The 17,759-nt window shown below is 44.5% G+C and overlaps 1 protein-coding gene across 6 annotated transcripts in view; it reads right to left on the minus strand.

The window, feature by feature from the left end:
* Window positions 1–17,759, minus strand: part of SCNN1B (sodium channel epithelial 1 subunit beta) — a 59,209-nt gene that overhangs the window by 16,010 nt on the left and 25,440 nt on the right. For 4 of the 6 annotated variants that reach the window (XM_017672426.3, XM_073215411.1, XM_036992344.2 and 1 more), the window contains 3 exons: window positions 4,176–4,494; window positions 2,338–2,599; window positions 1,123–1,313 (listed from right to left, as the gene is read on the minus strand). In XM_017672426.3, the coding sequence (XP_017527915.2) occupies window positions 1,123–1,313; window positions 2,338–2,599; window positions 4,176–4,486 (764 nt within the window). In that variant the 5' untranslated portion in view covers window positions 4,487–4,494. Of the gene's footprint in view, window positions 1–1,122; window positions 1,314–2,337; window positions 2,600–4,175; window positions 4,537–17,759 lie in introns of all 6 variants that reach the window. The other 2 variants (XM_073215413.1, XM_073215412.1) reach the window with 2 other exon arrangements.

The raw sequence follows: 17,759 nt of genomic DNA on the forward strand, positions 1-17,759 counted from the left end.
CAGGGCCTTTTGTGGGGCAGAGAGTCCACACCTCCCAGCAGATTCTCAGTAGAGCTTCTTGAAGTTTCATGAGTTGAGAGAGCTGGGCTGAGGCCACAGTCCCTGGGAGGGTGAAACTGGGAGCCTATTTGTCCAAGGTGGCAAGACTCAGAAAATGCCTTGTTCTCCAGAGGCCTGAAGTAGGACAATGTGAAACCCCCAGATGGGGAGCACAGCGGCATTTCTGGCATGCAGGACTGGGGGAAGCCTGCAGGGGCAAGGTGGTGTGGCCCCCCCACACCTGGAGGCCCGGCTGCGAGGCCCTGGAGGGGCCCTGGGGCCTCAGCAGCTCTGCCTGAGCCCAGCCCTTGCTCCTGCGTGGTCCTGCCACCTGAGCCTGCAGCCCCCCGCTGGCTACCCCCGAGACAGGGCAGGAGCTTGGCTCTCAGGCCCGGGCCTTGGATTGTCAGGAACTGGGGAGGTGAAGGAAGTCGGAGGTCTGAGGGCCCACTGTAAGAGAACCCAGACTTTTGGGGTAATGTTATTCTCATTCTGCCATCTTCTCAACATTGGGGTTTTTAGGAAAAACACTATCACAGTGAACGCCTGCCGGGCCCTGTCCTAAGTGCTGACAGGGGCAGGTCAGTTACCCTTCTGAGTCCTCCAGGAGGCCTGCGTGACGAAGGAGGAGAAAACAGGGCAGCAGATACTAGGGTGCCCATCCAGACTCCCCAGCCTCTGGGTGCTGGAGGCAAACAGCTCACAGCTGCCCTTTCTCCACCCACCTTGTCTGGGAAGTTAGGGGACCCTTCGCCACCCTCCTGAGGTGGCACATAGCCAATGAGTGAGCGCTGGGGGCTGGCCCAGAGTGCAGTGTAGGCTCCAGATGCCCCCGAGGATCAGGCTGGGTCTAGACTTCACCTGACTGAGATGCATAGGTCTTTCCTCCCTCCTTAGCCTGCTTTCCTTACAGACTTTTCCTAAAGTAATTCTGAAGGAGATGGGCCTTCAACACATCCCTGTCTCTGCCTCCAGGAAACTGTTCAGAGACAGAGGCACAGAAAACTGTGGGGCAGGCGGCTGGCAAGCGGCTGGCCTGGGCTGTGCACCCTGGCAGGCCTGTGGGCCTGGGGCAGCTCTCACCTGTAGCTGCAGGGCTCTGCCCCGAACAAGCAGGCCAGGATCAGCTGCTCAGCCGGGTAGCCCATCTTCACCAACTCCTGGGATGGCACCTGGGAGAAGATGTTGGTGGCCTGCAGCAGGTACCACTCTGTCACCGCCTGGGTGACACTGGTGAAGTTCCGGAAGGTGCACACAGTCCCATTGAGGCTGCACTGGAGGAGCCGAGAGGGGTTCTTGTGGGTGCAGGGACAGCTGGCAGGGCCCCAGCCACTGCCCCAAAGGCAAGAGCAGTGAGTGCCCCACCAGCCATCCTTCCTCTGACTGTACCTTGGTGCTGGGTCTGCCAGGGGCTGGGCGAGTGGGGAACAGCTTACACTCACGCTCACAATGTTCAGGGGCTGTTGCCTCACACACAGCTGCAGGATCACAAGGACTCACACATACAGCCACCAGCCACCCCCATATGCAGGAGTGCATACGCCCATGCACACACAAATATACAAACGCATGCACATGTACACACTCAGACACCCACAGCTATATGATGTCATGGTCACAAATATGCACATGCATACCCACATGCCCCCAAGCCCACATACCTAGACTCATCAAGTAGCACCACACTCCTGCTTAGGTGGGCACATGTACAGACACACTCCGGCCCTCCAACTTCCTGACTCCTGAGCCTGCAGCTCAGGACTGGCCAATCTCGAGAGCCATCCTCCAGCCCACAGTGATTGGTTAAGGGATGAGCATGTGACCTGATGAGTCAGTCCCAGGACTTTTGCACAGGCTACAGGAAAGAGGAGCTCTGTTTCTGGGAAGAGTGCTGAGCTAGGGTGGGGTGGGAGTGGTGTCTGGCATTGCAGGACCCTCCTCTGCATGGAAAGAACCTGCCAGAGAGTGAAGTCAATCAAGAGAAAAGCTGAACCAAAATGGAGAGAGAGAGGGAGCCCTGATGACAGTCATACCTGAGCCCAGTGTCTCCCTGGACTTTTCTGTATATGAGCCAATGAATTCCTTGTGTTGCTTAAGTTACTGTGAACTGGGTCACTGACATCCAAGAGTGTCTTGACTAACATACTAGCTATTTCTATTTATTAAAAAAGCTTTGAAAACATACAAAATTAAGCACTGGCTTCTAGCTTGCCTTTCCTCCAGCAAGACTCAGATTATTACTCCCTTCAGCCTCACTGGATAGGGCCCAGTGCTTGATGTGTGTTGGGCCCCACTTACTAGTTTCATGGCTACTTTGCACCCCTGGGTACTGCAGATCCTTCTGCTTGCTGAGCCATTGTGGTTGTCCCCAAAGAGGTCAAGGACAACTGGGTGGTGGGGGTTCTGCTCATTGATAAGGACCAGAGGCGTGTGGCTCCAGATGGTGAAGTTCAGGGCACTGGTGGCATTGGCATGGCTTGACTCAGGAGACAAGATCCTCTCTAGGACTGCGTCCATCAGTTCATCCAGGTCCTTCAGCAGATGCTTGACTTTGGAATACCTGGGTGGGAGGCAGGGCCAGTCATGGGGGTGAGGGGCAGCTGCGAGGCAGAGCAACTGGCAGTCTGGGATCCCCTCCTACTCCAGCATGGTTGCCACTGCTTGTGAGAAGAATGCCCTGCCCAAGCACCCACTTCTCTACCCACCCACCCAGGCCTCCATGCATCCTTCCACCCACCCATTCACTCATTCATTGACCAAATGTTTAGTGAGCATCTGCTATGTGCCAGGTACTGTGCAAGGCACAGAGGATATAATAGCAAACAAGACAGACTGGGTCTCTTTCCTTATGAAATATGAAATTCTAGCTACTGTCAAGCTTGGTGGGTCATTGCATAGGCTCTGGGGTTGAATCTTGACATGATGCTTAACAGCAGTATGACCTTAGGCAAGTTAATGCCTCGGGTTCTCTTCTCTCATCTATAAAATGGGGGGATTAAAATATTTACTTAGGGACTTGTTGGGAGGGTTCTATGAGGGGTTGCTGATAAGCACTTGGAGTAGTGCCTGGACAGAATGTTGTTGCTGTAATTATTAAGGGTTTTCTTGAGTAGCTCCAAGGACCCACCTGCACAAACAGAAGCCCTATTACTAGAAAAATGAGAATTTCTGATTAGTGGAAATGTAACCATGAAGTATGATTTCCCTTCTGGGAATTTCTTTTGTACAAGAATGTTCTCTGTGATTCAGGCACACTGGCCCTTCTTTCAATTCCTTGAATGGGTCAAGTCCAATCTCATCCCAGTGCCTTTGCACACGCTGTGTCCTCCACTTGAGGTATTCTCTTTATTTCACCTGGCTTAATTCTACCCATTCCTTGGGGCATTTTTTCTGACTGACCCCATGCCTCTCCTCAACCCTTAGTTAGGTGCCCTGATGTGTCCCCTTCATGGGCCTTGCATCAAGTGGTTAAACAGTGGCAACTCAGACCAGGCCTGTGTTCAGATCCCACAGTTGCTCACTGCATGCCTCTGGGCAAGTTCCCTCATCTCTCTGAATGTTTCCTGATCTATAAATTGGGGCTACTACAGTAGCATCCACCTCTAGGGTGGTTGTGTGGATAAGAATCACCCAAAGGACACTCAACCCACTGCCTGGCAATTTATAAGCACTCAGTGCATGGTTGCTATATATTTCTTACCATCACAATTATAATTAATTTAATACTTACAGAAAAAAAGATTACTGTCTATTTTTTTCTGGTAGGCTGTGAAGAGGAGAGGGACTTTGTTTTATTCACTCATGTATTCCTGCTGAAGTGCCTGCACTGGTACATAGAGCCTGGTACAAAGCAGGTGCTCAATGAATACACATTGACACAATAATAGGCACAGGGGTGTCAGAAGGCAGGGACTGCCAGATATTTCTTAGGTTCTCTTTAAACCTTTAAGTTTATGAATTTTGTATCTCACTTGCTGCAAAGGGATGAAAGCAAAGAGGAAAAGAAAAAGAGAAGGAGAAAGGAAGAAGGGAAGGAGAGGGAGGAAGGAAAGGTAAAAGCGGCAAGAAGGAAAATAATAACAGCAGAAGAGAAGCCACACTGCGGAGGGTGGTGGAGCGCTGCAGGGACCACCCACCGGAAGGGGCTGGCGTTGCAGATAGTGACGGCCGGGAAGTCCATGGTCTTGAAGCCGATAGACAGGGAGACGCTGACCTCCCAGTTCAGGTAGGTCCTGATGAAGACTCCCCACTGCCAGCAGACGAGGGCGGCGAAGAGCAGGGTGAGCACGAACCACATGGCCTTCTTCTTGGGCCCCTCGCAGATGATGCGCTTGGGGCCGTGGGTGTTTGTGTTGTTGCAGTACCACACCAGCAGCTCCTTGTAGGTGTAGCCGGGGCCCTTCTGCAGCCGGTGCAGGCACTTCAGCAGGTACTTCTTCACTTGCATCCTGGCACCTGCACAGACCCAGGAAAGCTGCACCAGATATGACAGCAGCCCTGCAGCCCAGGATGCCCCAGTCATGGCAGAGCATGGGCCTTGGCGACAGGGCTGCACACCCTGGCTCTCCTTCCTTCTCTCCCTTTCTGCCATCATTCATTCATCCATCATCTATCCATCCATCCATCCATCCATCCATCCATGCATCCATCACCCATCCATCCATCCATCCATCCATCCACCCATCATCCATCTATCATCCATCCATCATCCATCATCCATCCATTATCCATTCATCCATGCATGCATCCATCATCCATCCATGCATCCATTCTTCCATCATCCATCTATCATCCATCCAACCATCCATCCATTATCCATCCATCCATCCATTATCCATCCATCCATCTATCCATCCATCCATCCATCATCCATCTATCCATCCATCATCCATCCATTCATCCAGCATCCATCCATCATCCATCCATCCATCCATCAATCCATCCATTCATCCAGCCAGCCAGCATCCATCCATCCATCCATCCATCCATCTAACCATCCATCCATCCATCCAACCACAAGCATTTACTGAGTGCCTACTGGATGCCAGGCACTGAATTAATCCCTATGGACTCAATAATGAGCAAAACAAACAAGGTTTCTGCCCCCTGGGAATTTCCAGTCTAGTGGACAAGTTACTTAAACTCACAACTCCTTAGGTACTCCACCTGTAAAATGGGGATAATTGTATCTAATTTACAGAGTTGCCAAGAAGGTGAAATTAGGTGATGAGTAAAAAGTTTTAAATATAGTGCCTAGCACAGACTGAGTGCTCAGTATGTTAGCAACCATTATCACAAGCTGTAAGAGAGTGAGACAGATGATAATCAAATGACCCATCAAAAATGCATAGCTACAAAATGTGATAAGAAGGACTAGGACTCTGTCCTTTGAGACCTCAGAGGCAGTAAAGGCTGCTGGTTAAGAATAAGGACACTGGAGCTGAAATGTCTGGTTTTGAATCTCAGCTCTTCCACTTTCTAGCTGTGTGACTTTGAGCATACCACTTTCTCTGCTTCAATTTCCTCATCTGTAAAACGGGAATAATAACAGCCTCTCCTGCTTGTGGTGAAGACTGAATGAAAATATGTAGAGTGTGAGTTAATGCTGGCACCTAAGAGTCATCTCCCTGGCTCTGATGTTTCCTTGGGTGAACTGCCCCTCATCTCCATCTCATCATAAATTGCCAGACTGACCTCCACCCCAGTCTGGGGATGCTCACATGACCCCAGTTCGGACTATTGGGATTCAATTCTGTTACTTTATCCTAGAATAATTGAGGAAGACTTCCTTTTGGCTATGACTACTAAGCTGGAGGTATTTGGTACCACAAATGGGGAGACTGCCTGAGAATAAAGCCAACACAAAGGAAGATAGAGCAGTAAGATGGAGAGAGAGATTTCTGACATCATTTGAACACCTGGATCCAGCCATTCCCAAAGTCAGTTATTCCTGGGCTCATCAGATATGGGAACTAACACATTTTCTTTCTTACTTATGCTGATCCAAACTGGGTGTCTGTCATTTGCAAACATTAGAATCTTAACAGAAAAATAATTCACCTTGTTGTACCCTGTGTCATACTTCTGCCTGCAGCTTCTCACTCCCCGTGAGATCATATTCCCTCTGAGGGTAGCAGCTCTGTATCTCCCACAAGCCCACACAGTGCCTGAAACTTGACTGAACAGTGAAATGAGTAATGCCAGACCTTCATCTAAACAGAGATCTTAAATTTGCCTAAGGATGTTCACTCCTGACCTAATTTTCTGACAGTCACATCCCTCACCTTCCTGACCAGAGCATTAAAGGCTTTCCCCTCTAACTCCAATGTCTCTGATCTCTGATGGAAATCAAACTCAATGCACCTGCCCAGGACATCATGGCTGTAAGACAGATGTCCCCAGACTAACCCAATTCCCATCTTTCTCCAGAGGGCCCATTCCCTGCTCTGGGATCATAAAGTAATAGTGGTAAGAGCAACATCAAAGTACTGCATGTTTACCATGATTCAGGTACTGCAAGGTGCTTCATATATTATTTCATTCTTATACATTATTATCCACAACTAGAAACTTGGAAAAAACTGGGACTTCCTCTCTCTTGTGTAGTCCAACATCCCAAGACCTAATAGGTGAAGAGCACAGGAGGCTCCAAGGACTAGCTGTGGAACAAACAGACAGAGGGCCTCTCTGATGTCTACCATTTTCCATTCTCATTTAATCATTCTGCTTCTGTCAAGGAGAAATATCAACTTGGTAAGAACAAGTCCTTAACATCTATTTAACTCCTGCTAATCCAGTTTAACAATGAGGCCCTAGACCCAGAGTCTTGCCAGGCAATAGTATTTAGTTAGAATGAATAAACAGGATTCTGTTTTCACTGGGTTTATTTTTAAGAGGGGTCTTCTACCTATGCCAAGGGATTCTGGCTTTTGATTTAGGTTCACAAATATACTTAGGTAAAAAAAAGAGAGAGGCATACACTTAAAGAAAAATATTCAGAAAACAACAGTATTATATGCAGCAAAAACTATGCCAATGATAGGCAAATGACAGAATTTCGTTGAGTACTGGCTTAACTCGTAACTCGTTTGTTCCCTTGGGCCATTAGCCAAGTAAAAATCAATAAATGCTACAAACAATTTTATGTTGTTCCTGTCAGATTTCACCCCCAGGCGATAGATGGTCTGTGTTCAGAAGGGACACACAGCTTGTGTAGAAAAGTTTACAGCTGAACCCAACCTCAAGAAGCGATGTGGAGATGGGATTCATGTATGCCATCCACACCTGGCCTCAAGCTTGTGGTACATGTTCCCTTTAGCAAATGCAAAACAATAATTGTATACATACAGCTGTTTCTATTTTCTTATAAGAGAAACTTTCAGAGAAAAATTTTTCTTGAGATTTGACTCAGTCTCCTGGTGGAAGGATAATTGGGAAGCCAGTACATGTCTCTGCTTACTAGTTTGACAGAAGACATATGAGTGTTATCCATATGGTCAGTTTTCTGAACCTTTGGAATAAGAAGTTGACCCAGGAGTTGTTTTGGGTTTTCAAAAGTTTTTTCTTTGTTAGCACAGTATTTTTTTATAATTCCCTTTAAAAAAATAACAGCTTTATTGAAATGTAATTCACATACCATACAACTCATCCATATGAAGTATAGAATTCAGTGGATTTTATTATAATCAGAGTTGTTCAACCATCACTATGATCAGCTTAAAACATTTTCACCTTCCCCCCAAAAAACTCTTATCTATTAGCATTCACTCCCCATTCCTACCTCTGCCCTCCCCAGCCTCAGGAAACCACTGATCTATTTTCTGTCTCTATAGATTTGCCTATCTGGACATTTCAAATAAATGGAACCATACATTATGTGGTCTTTGGTCTTTTGTGACTGGTCTCTTTCACTTAGCATAATGTTTGCAAGGTTCATCCATTGTGTAGCATGTATCAGTGCTTCATTTCTTTTTATTGCTGAAAAATATTCCACAGTATGGATATACCACATTAATTTATCCATCCATCAGTTGTTTTTACTTTTTGGCAATTTTTACTAATACTGCTATGAATAGTCTAGTACAAATTTTTGTGTTGGATATATGTTCTCATTTCTCTTGGGTATATACCTAGGAGTGGATGTACCCACTGAGTCATATGGTAATCCTATGTTGAACCTTTTGAAGAACTGACAGACTATTTTCCAAATGGCTACACTACTTGACAATTCTACCAGCAGTGTATAAGGCCAATTTCTCCACATCCTCTTCCATTTTCCTTTTAAAAAATTATTATAGCCATCCTGGTGGGTGTAAAATAGTATCTTATTCTAGTTTTGATTTACACTTTCCTGATAGCCAATGATGTTGACCATCTCTTCGGGTACTACTGGCCAATAGATGAATTATATAGCCAATATATCTTCTTTGGAGAAACAGCTATTCAGGCTTTTGCTCATATTTTAATTTGGTTGTCTTTTTATTATTAAGTTGTAAGAGTTGTTTATATATCTATATAAGTCCCTTATCACATACAGAATTTGCAAAAATGTTCTTCTATCCTGTGGGTCTTTCACATTCCTCATGGTGTCCTTTGAAGCACAGTTCTTAATTTTGATGATGCCCAATTTGTCTATGTTTCTTTTGTTCCTGGTTCTGTGGTGTCATATCTAAGAATCTATCGCCTAATTTGAGATCATAAAGATTTATTCTTAGAGTTTTATAATTTTAGCCTGTGTATTTAGGTCTTTGATCAAGTCTGAAATAATTTTTGTAGGTGGTGTGACATAGGGGCTCAACTTCATCCTTTTGCATGTGGATATCCACTTGTCCCAATGCCAGGACTATTCTTTCCCCATTTAGTTGTCTTGGCACCCTTAGTGATTTTTTTAAAAAAATATTACTTAAATTGAAGAAAATCTAAGTAAATGGAAAGATATACCATGTTCATGGGTCAGAAGACTCAGTATTGCTAATATGTCAATCCCAAATTAATCTCTAGAATTAATTCAATCCCAATCAAAACCCAGCAGATGGTTCATAATCAGCAAGCTGATTCTCAACTTTATAAGGAAAAGCAAAAGAACTAAAACAGAAAAAAAAAACCCACTTACGAAAAAGAAGAACAAAGTTGAAAGGCATATATTATCTGATGTCAAGACTTATTATAAAAAGTACAATAATCAGGACAGTGTACTACAGTTGTAATGATAGACATATTAACCAATGGAATAGGAGGGAGTCCATAAATAGACCTTCAGCTGTGCCAAGCTAATTCAACACAGGAAGGATAGTCTTTTCAACAAAAGATGCTGGAAGGAATGGATGTCCCTATAAGAAAAAGTGAATCTCAACTCCTACCCCACACTACACACAAAAATTAACTTGAAATGCATCAGAGACGTAACCACAAGAGCTAAACGGTAAAATATTCAGAAGGATAGGAGGAAATCTGTGCAATCTTGTGGTAAACAAATGTCTTTTAGATAGGTTACTAAAATCAGGAATCATAGAAGAAAAAAACTTAAAAACTGTACTTCATAAAAATTAAAATCTGCTCTTCCAAACACATTGGTAAGAAAATGAAAGAGCAAGTCATTAGGAGAAATTACCTGTAATGCTATATCTGACACAGAATTGTACACAGAATATATCCTTTATATATTATACAATAAATAATAACATGTACAATCCAACAAAAAATGGGCAAAAGATTTTAAAAGATACTTCATAAAAGAAGAGATATGAATGGTCCATAAGCACATGAAAAGATGCTTAACATCATTAGTCATTGGGGAAATGCAAATCAAAACCACAGTGGGACACCATTTCTCACCCACTGGAAGGATTGACAGTCCCCAGGGTTAGTGATGAGGCGGAGCATCAGAACTCTCCTACTTGACTGGCTGGAATGCAAAACGGTAAGGTCACTTTGGAAAACAGTTCGGAGTTTCTCATAAAGCTGAATGGACACAGCAATTCCACTCTTATTTATCCAAGAGAAGTGAAAACATACATTCATACAAAGACATGTAGCTCTATATTCACAGCAGTCTTTTTCATTAATAATCTCAAGCTGGAAACAATTCAAATGTCTACCGACAGGTGAGTAAATAAACAAATTGTGGCATATCCATACAGTGGAATATCTATTCAGAAATAAAAAGGAACCAGCTATCGATACAACAACACATATAGGTATGAAAAACATCATGCTGAGTAAAAGAGGTTAGACACAGAAGAGTACATACTACTATATGATTCCATGTAAACGAAGTTCTAGAAAAGACATACTAATCTATAGTGACAGAAAGCAGATCAGTGCTTCCCTGGGCCTGGATTGATTAGAAAGGTACACAAGGGAATCCTTTGGAGGTGATATCTTGAGTGAGATGGTGGTTAACTGGATGTGTACTTTTGTAAAAACTCATCAAATGCTGTACTTAAAATGGAAGTATTTTATTGTGTGTAATTATATCTAAATAAAGTTTTAATAAAATGCTTAAATCCACTTCCATTTCAAAACTTTGAGAGTTCACATTTAAAAATCTAGATTTTCTTCATCTTTTGAAAAAAGCAGAACCATCTGACAGTTGCACCTCATGGCAACATCCTGCTAGAACTGGATGGAGCATGTGTTCCCCAGTCCACCTCAATTCTCCCCATTCCTTATTTTCTTACACTCAGCCCACTTTGCTTATTTTTTTATTCCTTGCTTTGGCTTATGTGGCCATCTTACCTTGTGACCCCCTGTAAATTGTAGGTCAGATGCTTTCTTTAATATCCCCTGTTTTATTTTTGCAGTAAAATCTTAATTATTCAAGGTTATCAGGGAATAAGAGCTCAGGGTAGCTGGATTTTTATAGTTAATTGAAGGTTAACTTGAAAATGGATTTTACTCTGGTTATTGAAAAATCTTTCATGTTTGTTTTTGCTAGGGCAGCCACAGAACATGATGGACTCTCTGTTCCTGTGCACATCAGCAGGGTCAGAGTCATGGATGGGGCTCACTGTACCCGGCTGGAAATGGTGAAGGACAGTTTTTGGGGAGCAGTCAGAATCTTTCCAGCAGCCAGGGCATACACTGGACATTATTTCTATTTAAATGGAAATATTATGTGAATATCAGGTACTCAGAGTTTGGTCTCTAAATATCAATCCTGACTAAAAGGGTCCAGGCCTTCTTAGAAAAATGGCTGATACAAATTTTGGTACAGGAAATGTACAAGATGAGCCTGGGATATCTTACGCCAGAAAGCAAAGGAAGGTATCAAAGATCACTGGGGTTGGTCTAAAGGATTCCTTGAAAGGGTGCTCACTGGCAAAGATGGGACAATTTGAGAATCTTAAAAATTTTTTTCAATTAATAGAAATATTAAGTGCATAAAAAATCCATCAGTTCACAATAACACAGAAAAAGGAAACGAGTTAGTAGAATATTAATGTTATTAGCAAATGGGTCCTGTTCAGGTCAGTTTACCTGTCATTTGGGGGGCCCTGGCAGCTATCATGTTCAATAAACTCCTTTATTTACTGCAGGCCTACAAATTTCAGTGCAAAAGCCAGGCTGTCATGTTTTTGTATGACCCTCAAGCTAAGAATGGTTTGTGTGTTTTTAAAGAGTTGTAAAAAAAAAAAAATACCCCCAAATATGAATTAACTCAATGTTTCCCAAACATGAACCATTTTCACATCACTTTCACAATTTTTGATAAACTTGTGGAGCATTGTATCATTATACATTAACATGTAACAACACCACCTCAGCTCACTGTTTTTGCTTAAAAACAATTCAGCCTTGTCCCAAGCAATACTATGGATACTAAGCAACACTATGCTGCAAATAAGTCTGATGTGCTAAGCCATTTTTTTTCTGTTTTTAAAATAATGTCACTATTTTAAAAAGGGTTCCTCCTAAAAGAGGAACTTAAAATCATCTTGCTTATCACCTTTCAGGAAATTCTCTGTTAAATGTTTTCTAACTGGTTCCTCAAAAAAACTAAAAATAGCAATATCATATGATCCAGTAATTCCACTTCTAGGAATTAGCCCAAAGAAAACAGAATCCCTGATCTGAAAAGATATATGCATGCCTACATTTATTGCCACATTGTTTACAATAGCCAAGACATGGAAGCAACCACAGGGTCTAACAATGGATAAAGAAGATGTGGTACTTAGACACAATGGAATATTATTTAGCCACAAAAAAGATATCTTGCCATTTGCAACAACATGGACAGACCTGGAGGGTATTATGTTCAGTGAAATAAGCCAGGCAGAGAAAGACAAATACGACCCTTTTATTTGTGGAATATAAAAACAAAACAAAGCTAAATGAACAAAATAGCAGTAGACTCATAGACACTGAGAAGTGACTGGTGGTTACCATGGTGGGGTGGTTTGGGATGGGTGGATGGGGAGGATGAGAGGGATAAAAGGGCACAAAAATCTCAATCATAATGTAAGATGGTCACAGGGATAGTAGTACAGCATGGAGAATATAGCCAATGATTCTGTAACATCTTCCTATGTTGACAGATAGTAACTTACGAATGGTGGGAGGATTTAATCATATGGGGAACTGTTGAACCACTGTGTTGTTTACTTGAAACCACTATAAGATTGTATAATGATACTTTAATTAAAAAAAAATGTTTTCTGCCTGGGTGAAGCATACCATTTCTTCCAAGCCTCTCCACATGTATCTGCAGGATACCCATTTCACAGAGAACAAAACTAGAGAACAGGGACTTACCCAAGGTCACAGTGAGGCAGAGGCAGATCTGGAAATAGAAACCATGTCACCTGGCTTCCAGCCACCTCTCACCCACCCACTTGATAGGACATCTCATCTCTTGCACCCATTCTAGTGGGTGTTGGAGAAATCTGCAGTGTAGCAATGGGACTGGCTGCCTCCTCTATCTGCACATATGCACCTTATTTGTCCAAGGCTGTGGTTCCCTGACATCTAAAGGTCCTCCCATAAAGTCAAACTCAGTGTGACTAATGGAAGCAATAAAAAAGGTATGTCCTCCTAGAGGCCTCTAGGAAGGGAGACACAATGGTCTTACTCGAGCTGATCAGAGACACGGAAGCCTGCCAAAGTAGACATTAAGTGAGAGAAAAGAAAGGTCACAACAGTATATGAAGTCTGCATGCATTTGTGTGAAAAAAAGCAGGGGAACAGGGTTTGAACTGCATGGGTCCACTTATATATGGATTTTTTTCAATAAATATCCTGGAGAAAGTTTTGGAGATTTGGAACAATTAAAAAAACATTTTCTACTTTACTGTAAGGATACAGTATATAATACATATACAAAAGAGATGTTACTCGACTGCTTATCTTCTGGGTAAGGCTTCCTGCCAATAGCAGGCTATTAATAGTTCAGTTTTGGAAGAGTCAAAGTTATATGTGGGTTTTTGACTGTACGGTGTTGGTGGGTGAGAGGCTTAATCCCTGTGTTGTTCAAGGGTCAACTGTAGAAATATTTAGTCATGTGTACATGGCCTGTCTCCAAAAGATTACACTAGAAAGTGGGAACATGAGTTAACATTACGAGGGAGAACTCGGTAGCCGGGGGCACAGGCAGAGAAGGAGACTTTAAAAAATTTATTACTCCCTTTGCACCTTTGGACCATATTAATGTTGAATCTATTCATTTACCCAGTCAGTCAATATTTATTAAGCACTGACTGTGTGCTCAGCACTGTCCTAGGTGCTGACCATCCATCAGTAAATTTAAAAAAAAAGAAAGAAACCCCAGCCTTTGTGTTGCTTACATGCCCTTTAGGAGAGAGAAAAAAAATATGAAAAAGAGCAATTACATTTGAAAATGTATGCTAATTAGAGTTAGGCCAAAAAATAATCTGATACACAGAGATTAAAACGGTTTGTAACACCAGGTATTGGACAATTTCTATTGCGTTTAAAATGGAACATCTATGACTGAACAGTTCCACTTCTCCTGCATGGGCTTGCACACGTGTGTGTGTGTGTGTGTGTGTGTGTGTGTGTGTGTGCGCGCGCAGTAAGAAACTGGAAACCACTTCACTGCCTGGAACGAAAAGCGGAGGATGGACACAAGAGCACAGAGGCAAATCAATAGCAGCCGCATGGCAGGCCTGCTGTTGGCATTTGGACCAGAGCAGTCCTGACAGGGGTGCCTGGAGTGGGTGAGGTGAGCCCAGGTGTTAATGATATTGGCCTTTGGGTGTCCAGGCTGGGTAGGGGTAGCACCCACCCCCACTGCTGTCAGCCGCAAGCCATTCTGTCCCTTTGTTGTAGTGCATGATACAAATAAGCCCATTCTGTGTCCACCACGACAGGAGAAAGATTGGACAGCACTGGTTTAGAAGGGCCTGAACGTTTGTTCTGGCCTCAACCTGCTAAGAACTTATGGCAATGTCATGCTGAGGTCACCTCTGAGTTCTCAGTGGCGGGGTCATGGATGGGTCACCGTCCTCTGTCCCTGCGGTGGCACGCTGCACCCCATGGAGATGTCCTTTGGGGTCACTGCTCCATATTTTGGGGGTGTCAGGGCAATGTGGGGATATGTTGGTAGATGTCTCGCCGTTTCACTCTGTAGTGGGGCGATGATGGACTCACCCTCTCATTCTATGGGGCAGGAAGGCCACTCAGAGGGTGATGAAGAATTCCCATCCACAGCACAGGCTAGCACATCCCACAGCTGTCAATAGGCCACCAGGGTGTCTGACCTTAAGGACACAGAAGTGACTAACATTCCCATCAGAGGATGGATGGCACAGGGCTTGGGAGCCAGACTCCACTCAAGGTGTGGTTCTGCTGTTTCCTCAGGGGAGGGTCTCTGTCCATGACAGTAATAGCCTAGCCCCTCCAAGTATTAATTTTCTCATCTGTAAAATGGGGATGTAGTACTTGCCCTGTAGCTTGTTGTCAGGATTCAATGAGGTAATGCATGGGAAGCACCCTGCACAGTGCCTGACACACAGTAAGTCTTGCTAAATGTGGCTGCTATTACTATTTTACGCAAGGAACAGAGTTATTTACGATGACCCTGGTGTGTTGGGACTGTCATTCATGCAGAAATGATTTGTCATTATTGTGGGACTAAGTCCTTCTCTGGCAGGGAAATCCCACAGTCTCCAAGATCCCCAATAGCCGGCAACTCGCTCTCCCAGACAACTTCTATAAAGAGCTGCACCTAAACCCAGCCTGCCTGGCACCAGCAGCCATGTACACATCCTGTGTATGCTGCCCACTGACAAGGCCATTTTCCATTCCTGCCCCATATGAAGGAAGACCCAATGGTCTGGGGGTCCTTGCCCTAGAATGAAGCCCTCACCACCTCAGCAGGTGTCCTGGCCCCTGCGTATCTGTCTGCAGGATGATGGGCAGCCTGGGAGATCAGAAGCATCTCTGTGTTGCTGACTCTGGCTCATGGGTTTCCCTCTAAAGCCCCTTCCTTAACCAGACCTTGTGGTGCTATAGGTTTACCCCACAGCCCCGCACAGCTGCGCCAGCCCTCACAGATGCAGGAGGAGAGGGCAGAACGTGGATCTGAAGTACAGAATCCCTTCCTCCTGTGCTAATTGTAAACTATCCTGGGAAAGAAGTGGTGTGGGCTCCCTGTGGAAGGCTGGGGGGCCGAGGACCCCACCGCATGCACTCTCCTCCCTGCACCTTCTTTAAAACCCAGAACATCCTGCAGATGACTCAGGTGCCAGCATTCTCCCTTCATCCCCAGGTGAAATGAAACCATTTTTCCTGCAGAGGTCAATTAGGACATGAACTTTGTGATCTGGGGTGTTGGGAAAGGAGGGGAACACAGTGGGTCAGCATTGCAGGCACTGAACATGACCCCTGAGAGCTAAAAACAGAGCGGTGACCCTGGCAGAAGCCAGAGTGCCATTTGGGCAAAGTGCGTGGAGCAGAGATCTACCACCATCTTTGCCCCAACTCTACGCCAGCCTTGATCCTGCCCACCTGCCGGCTTGAAGCAGCCCTGCTGTGCCAGTCTGGCTGGTCCTGGGATGCCAGGTGAGTTCTTAGAGCTGCTGCTGGACATAAAGTACATGCTGTACCTTGCAGGGAATATGTCCCACAGTCCTTGGAAAACTTAGTCTGGTCTCCATACGTGAAGCCATAACTGAGCTCCCCACCACCTCCAGTTTCCTGGAAGCCTGGAGCACAGAGGGCCCTGTTGCTCAGAGCTCAGCACACCAGACACCCTCGCCCCTCAGGCACTACCCAAAAAGCAGGTTGCAGGGTCCAAAAGAGAGGCATTTGGGAGGAGATGCTCTGTCAACACCTCACGGTGGGCTGATGCTCCCAGTGGTAACAAGGCACCTGTGGCCCCAGGCATGGCTGTTGACATCTGCTTTTCTCCCTAACCATGGTGGGTGGTGTGTGTGGGGGTACCAAGAGTAACTGTGCAGGTGGGGTGTTAGAGTATAGGGGTAGGAGCTGAAGTCCAGCCCATGATCTACTTGCCCAGTGGTGGGCCCCAGGGGCTGCAGCCACACAGAGGGACACATTTTTCTAATTCACTCGAAGGTGTCATCTGGGCTACAGGAGGGTCCTGCCAAACACCTGCTTCTGCCTGGAGCCAAGCCACCAACATTTGGCTGAGCTGGGCCATATTTTCAAAGAAAGGGTCTTCTATTTCTTGGCTGGAATGTGGGGGTAAAATTCCCCCAAGACAGGAAAAAAATATGATAAAGACAGAGTTTGCAGGAAAGGCTTACCCATGACTCCTTGTATAGGGAAGTGGCTTGGGACTTGGGTTTGAATCCAAGTGTGCTGTGCAACCCTGGGCAAGTTACCTGGTATCCCTGTGCCTCCATTTCTTCATCTGAATACTGGGGACAATATTACACATATCTCTGAGGATGTTAAGAACAATGTGTGGTTCATAACAACATATGTGCATCAGCTCTTAATGGCATTTATACTTTTGAGGGCCCATGCAAGTGAAAATGAATTCTTATTTTCCAAATACAAAAAGAAAACCACAGCATTTAAAATGAATAGAACTGTTACTTAAATAGATGTATGCAACATAATACCAAGTAGACAAATGACACTCAACTCTTAGGTGGTGATATACAAATGATAAGGGAATTCATTTTTTTGACAGTAAAAGTTATAAAGATCACAAAGACAAAATGGCCACAGGGATAAGGAACTTCATTCTGCACTTCCCTTGAACTTGGGTACATCTGGAGGGCATAGATGGATGACCTCCTGGTGATCATCCTCACTTACTTCTTAAAAGTCACTTTTACCAGCTCCAGCCAAAAGCTTAGAGTCAAAAGCCTAGAATTATTTTACTTTTTAAGACTCACACATACATAAACAGGATCATTAACAATAGTTGGAAGACCCCTTGGACCCCTTTATATGCCAACCTGATAATGCAAAGTCTAAAGAAAATCTCAAACACACAGATCTGTTTAAAAATCTCACTTCAAAAATAGACACTCAAGCACTCAAAGTTATGGCTCTGATGGTGAAACCATGGCCCACAGTTCAGAGGCATTTACTACAATGTTGCAGGACAGGACTTCCATGTTCAAAAGCAACCAGAGCAGACCAGCTTCCAGGTTTTAGGAACTCAGATGGAATGTCTGTGCTGACTCTTTGTGTCCAGTACCTTCTGGATTCTTGATCCAGCTCACACTAGAATGATGAAGAAGCTCTGAGAAGCTGCCTTTGAAGACAGAGGCTTTTTGTAG

Source organism: Manis javanica, chromosome 10, assembly GCF_040802235.1.
Source record: "Manis javanica isolate MJ-LG chromosome 10, MJ_LKY, whole genome shotgun sequence".
Lineage (NCBI taxonomy): Eukaryota > Metazoa > Chordata > Mammalia > Pholidota > Manidae > Manis > Manis javanica.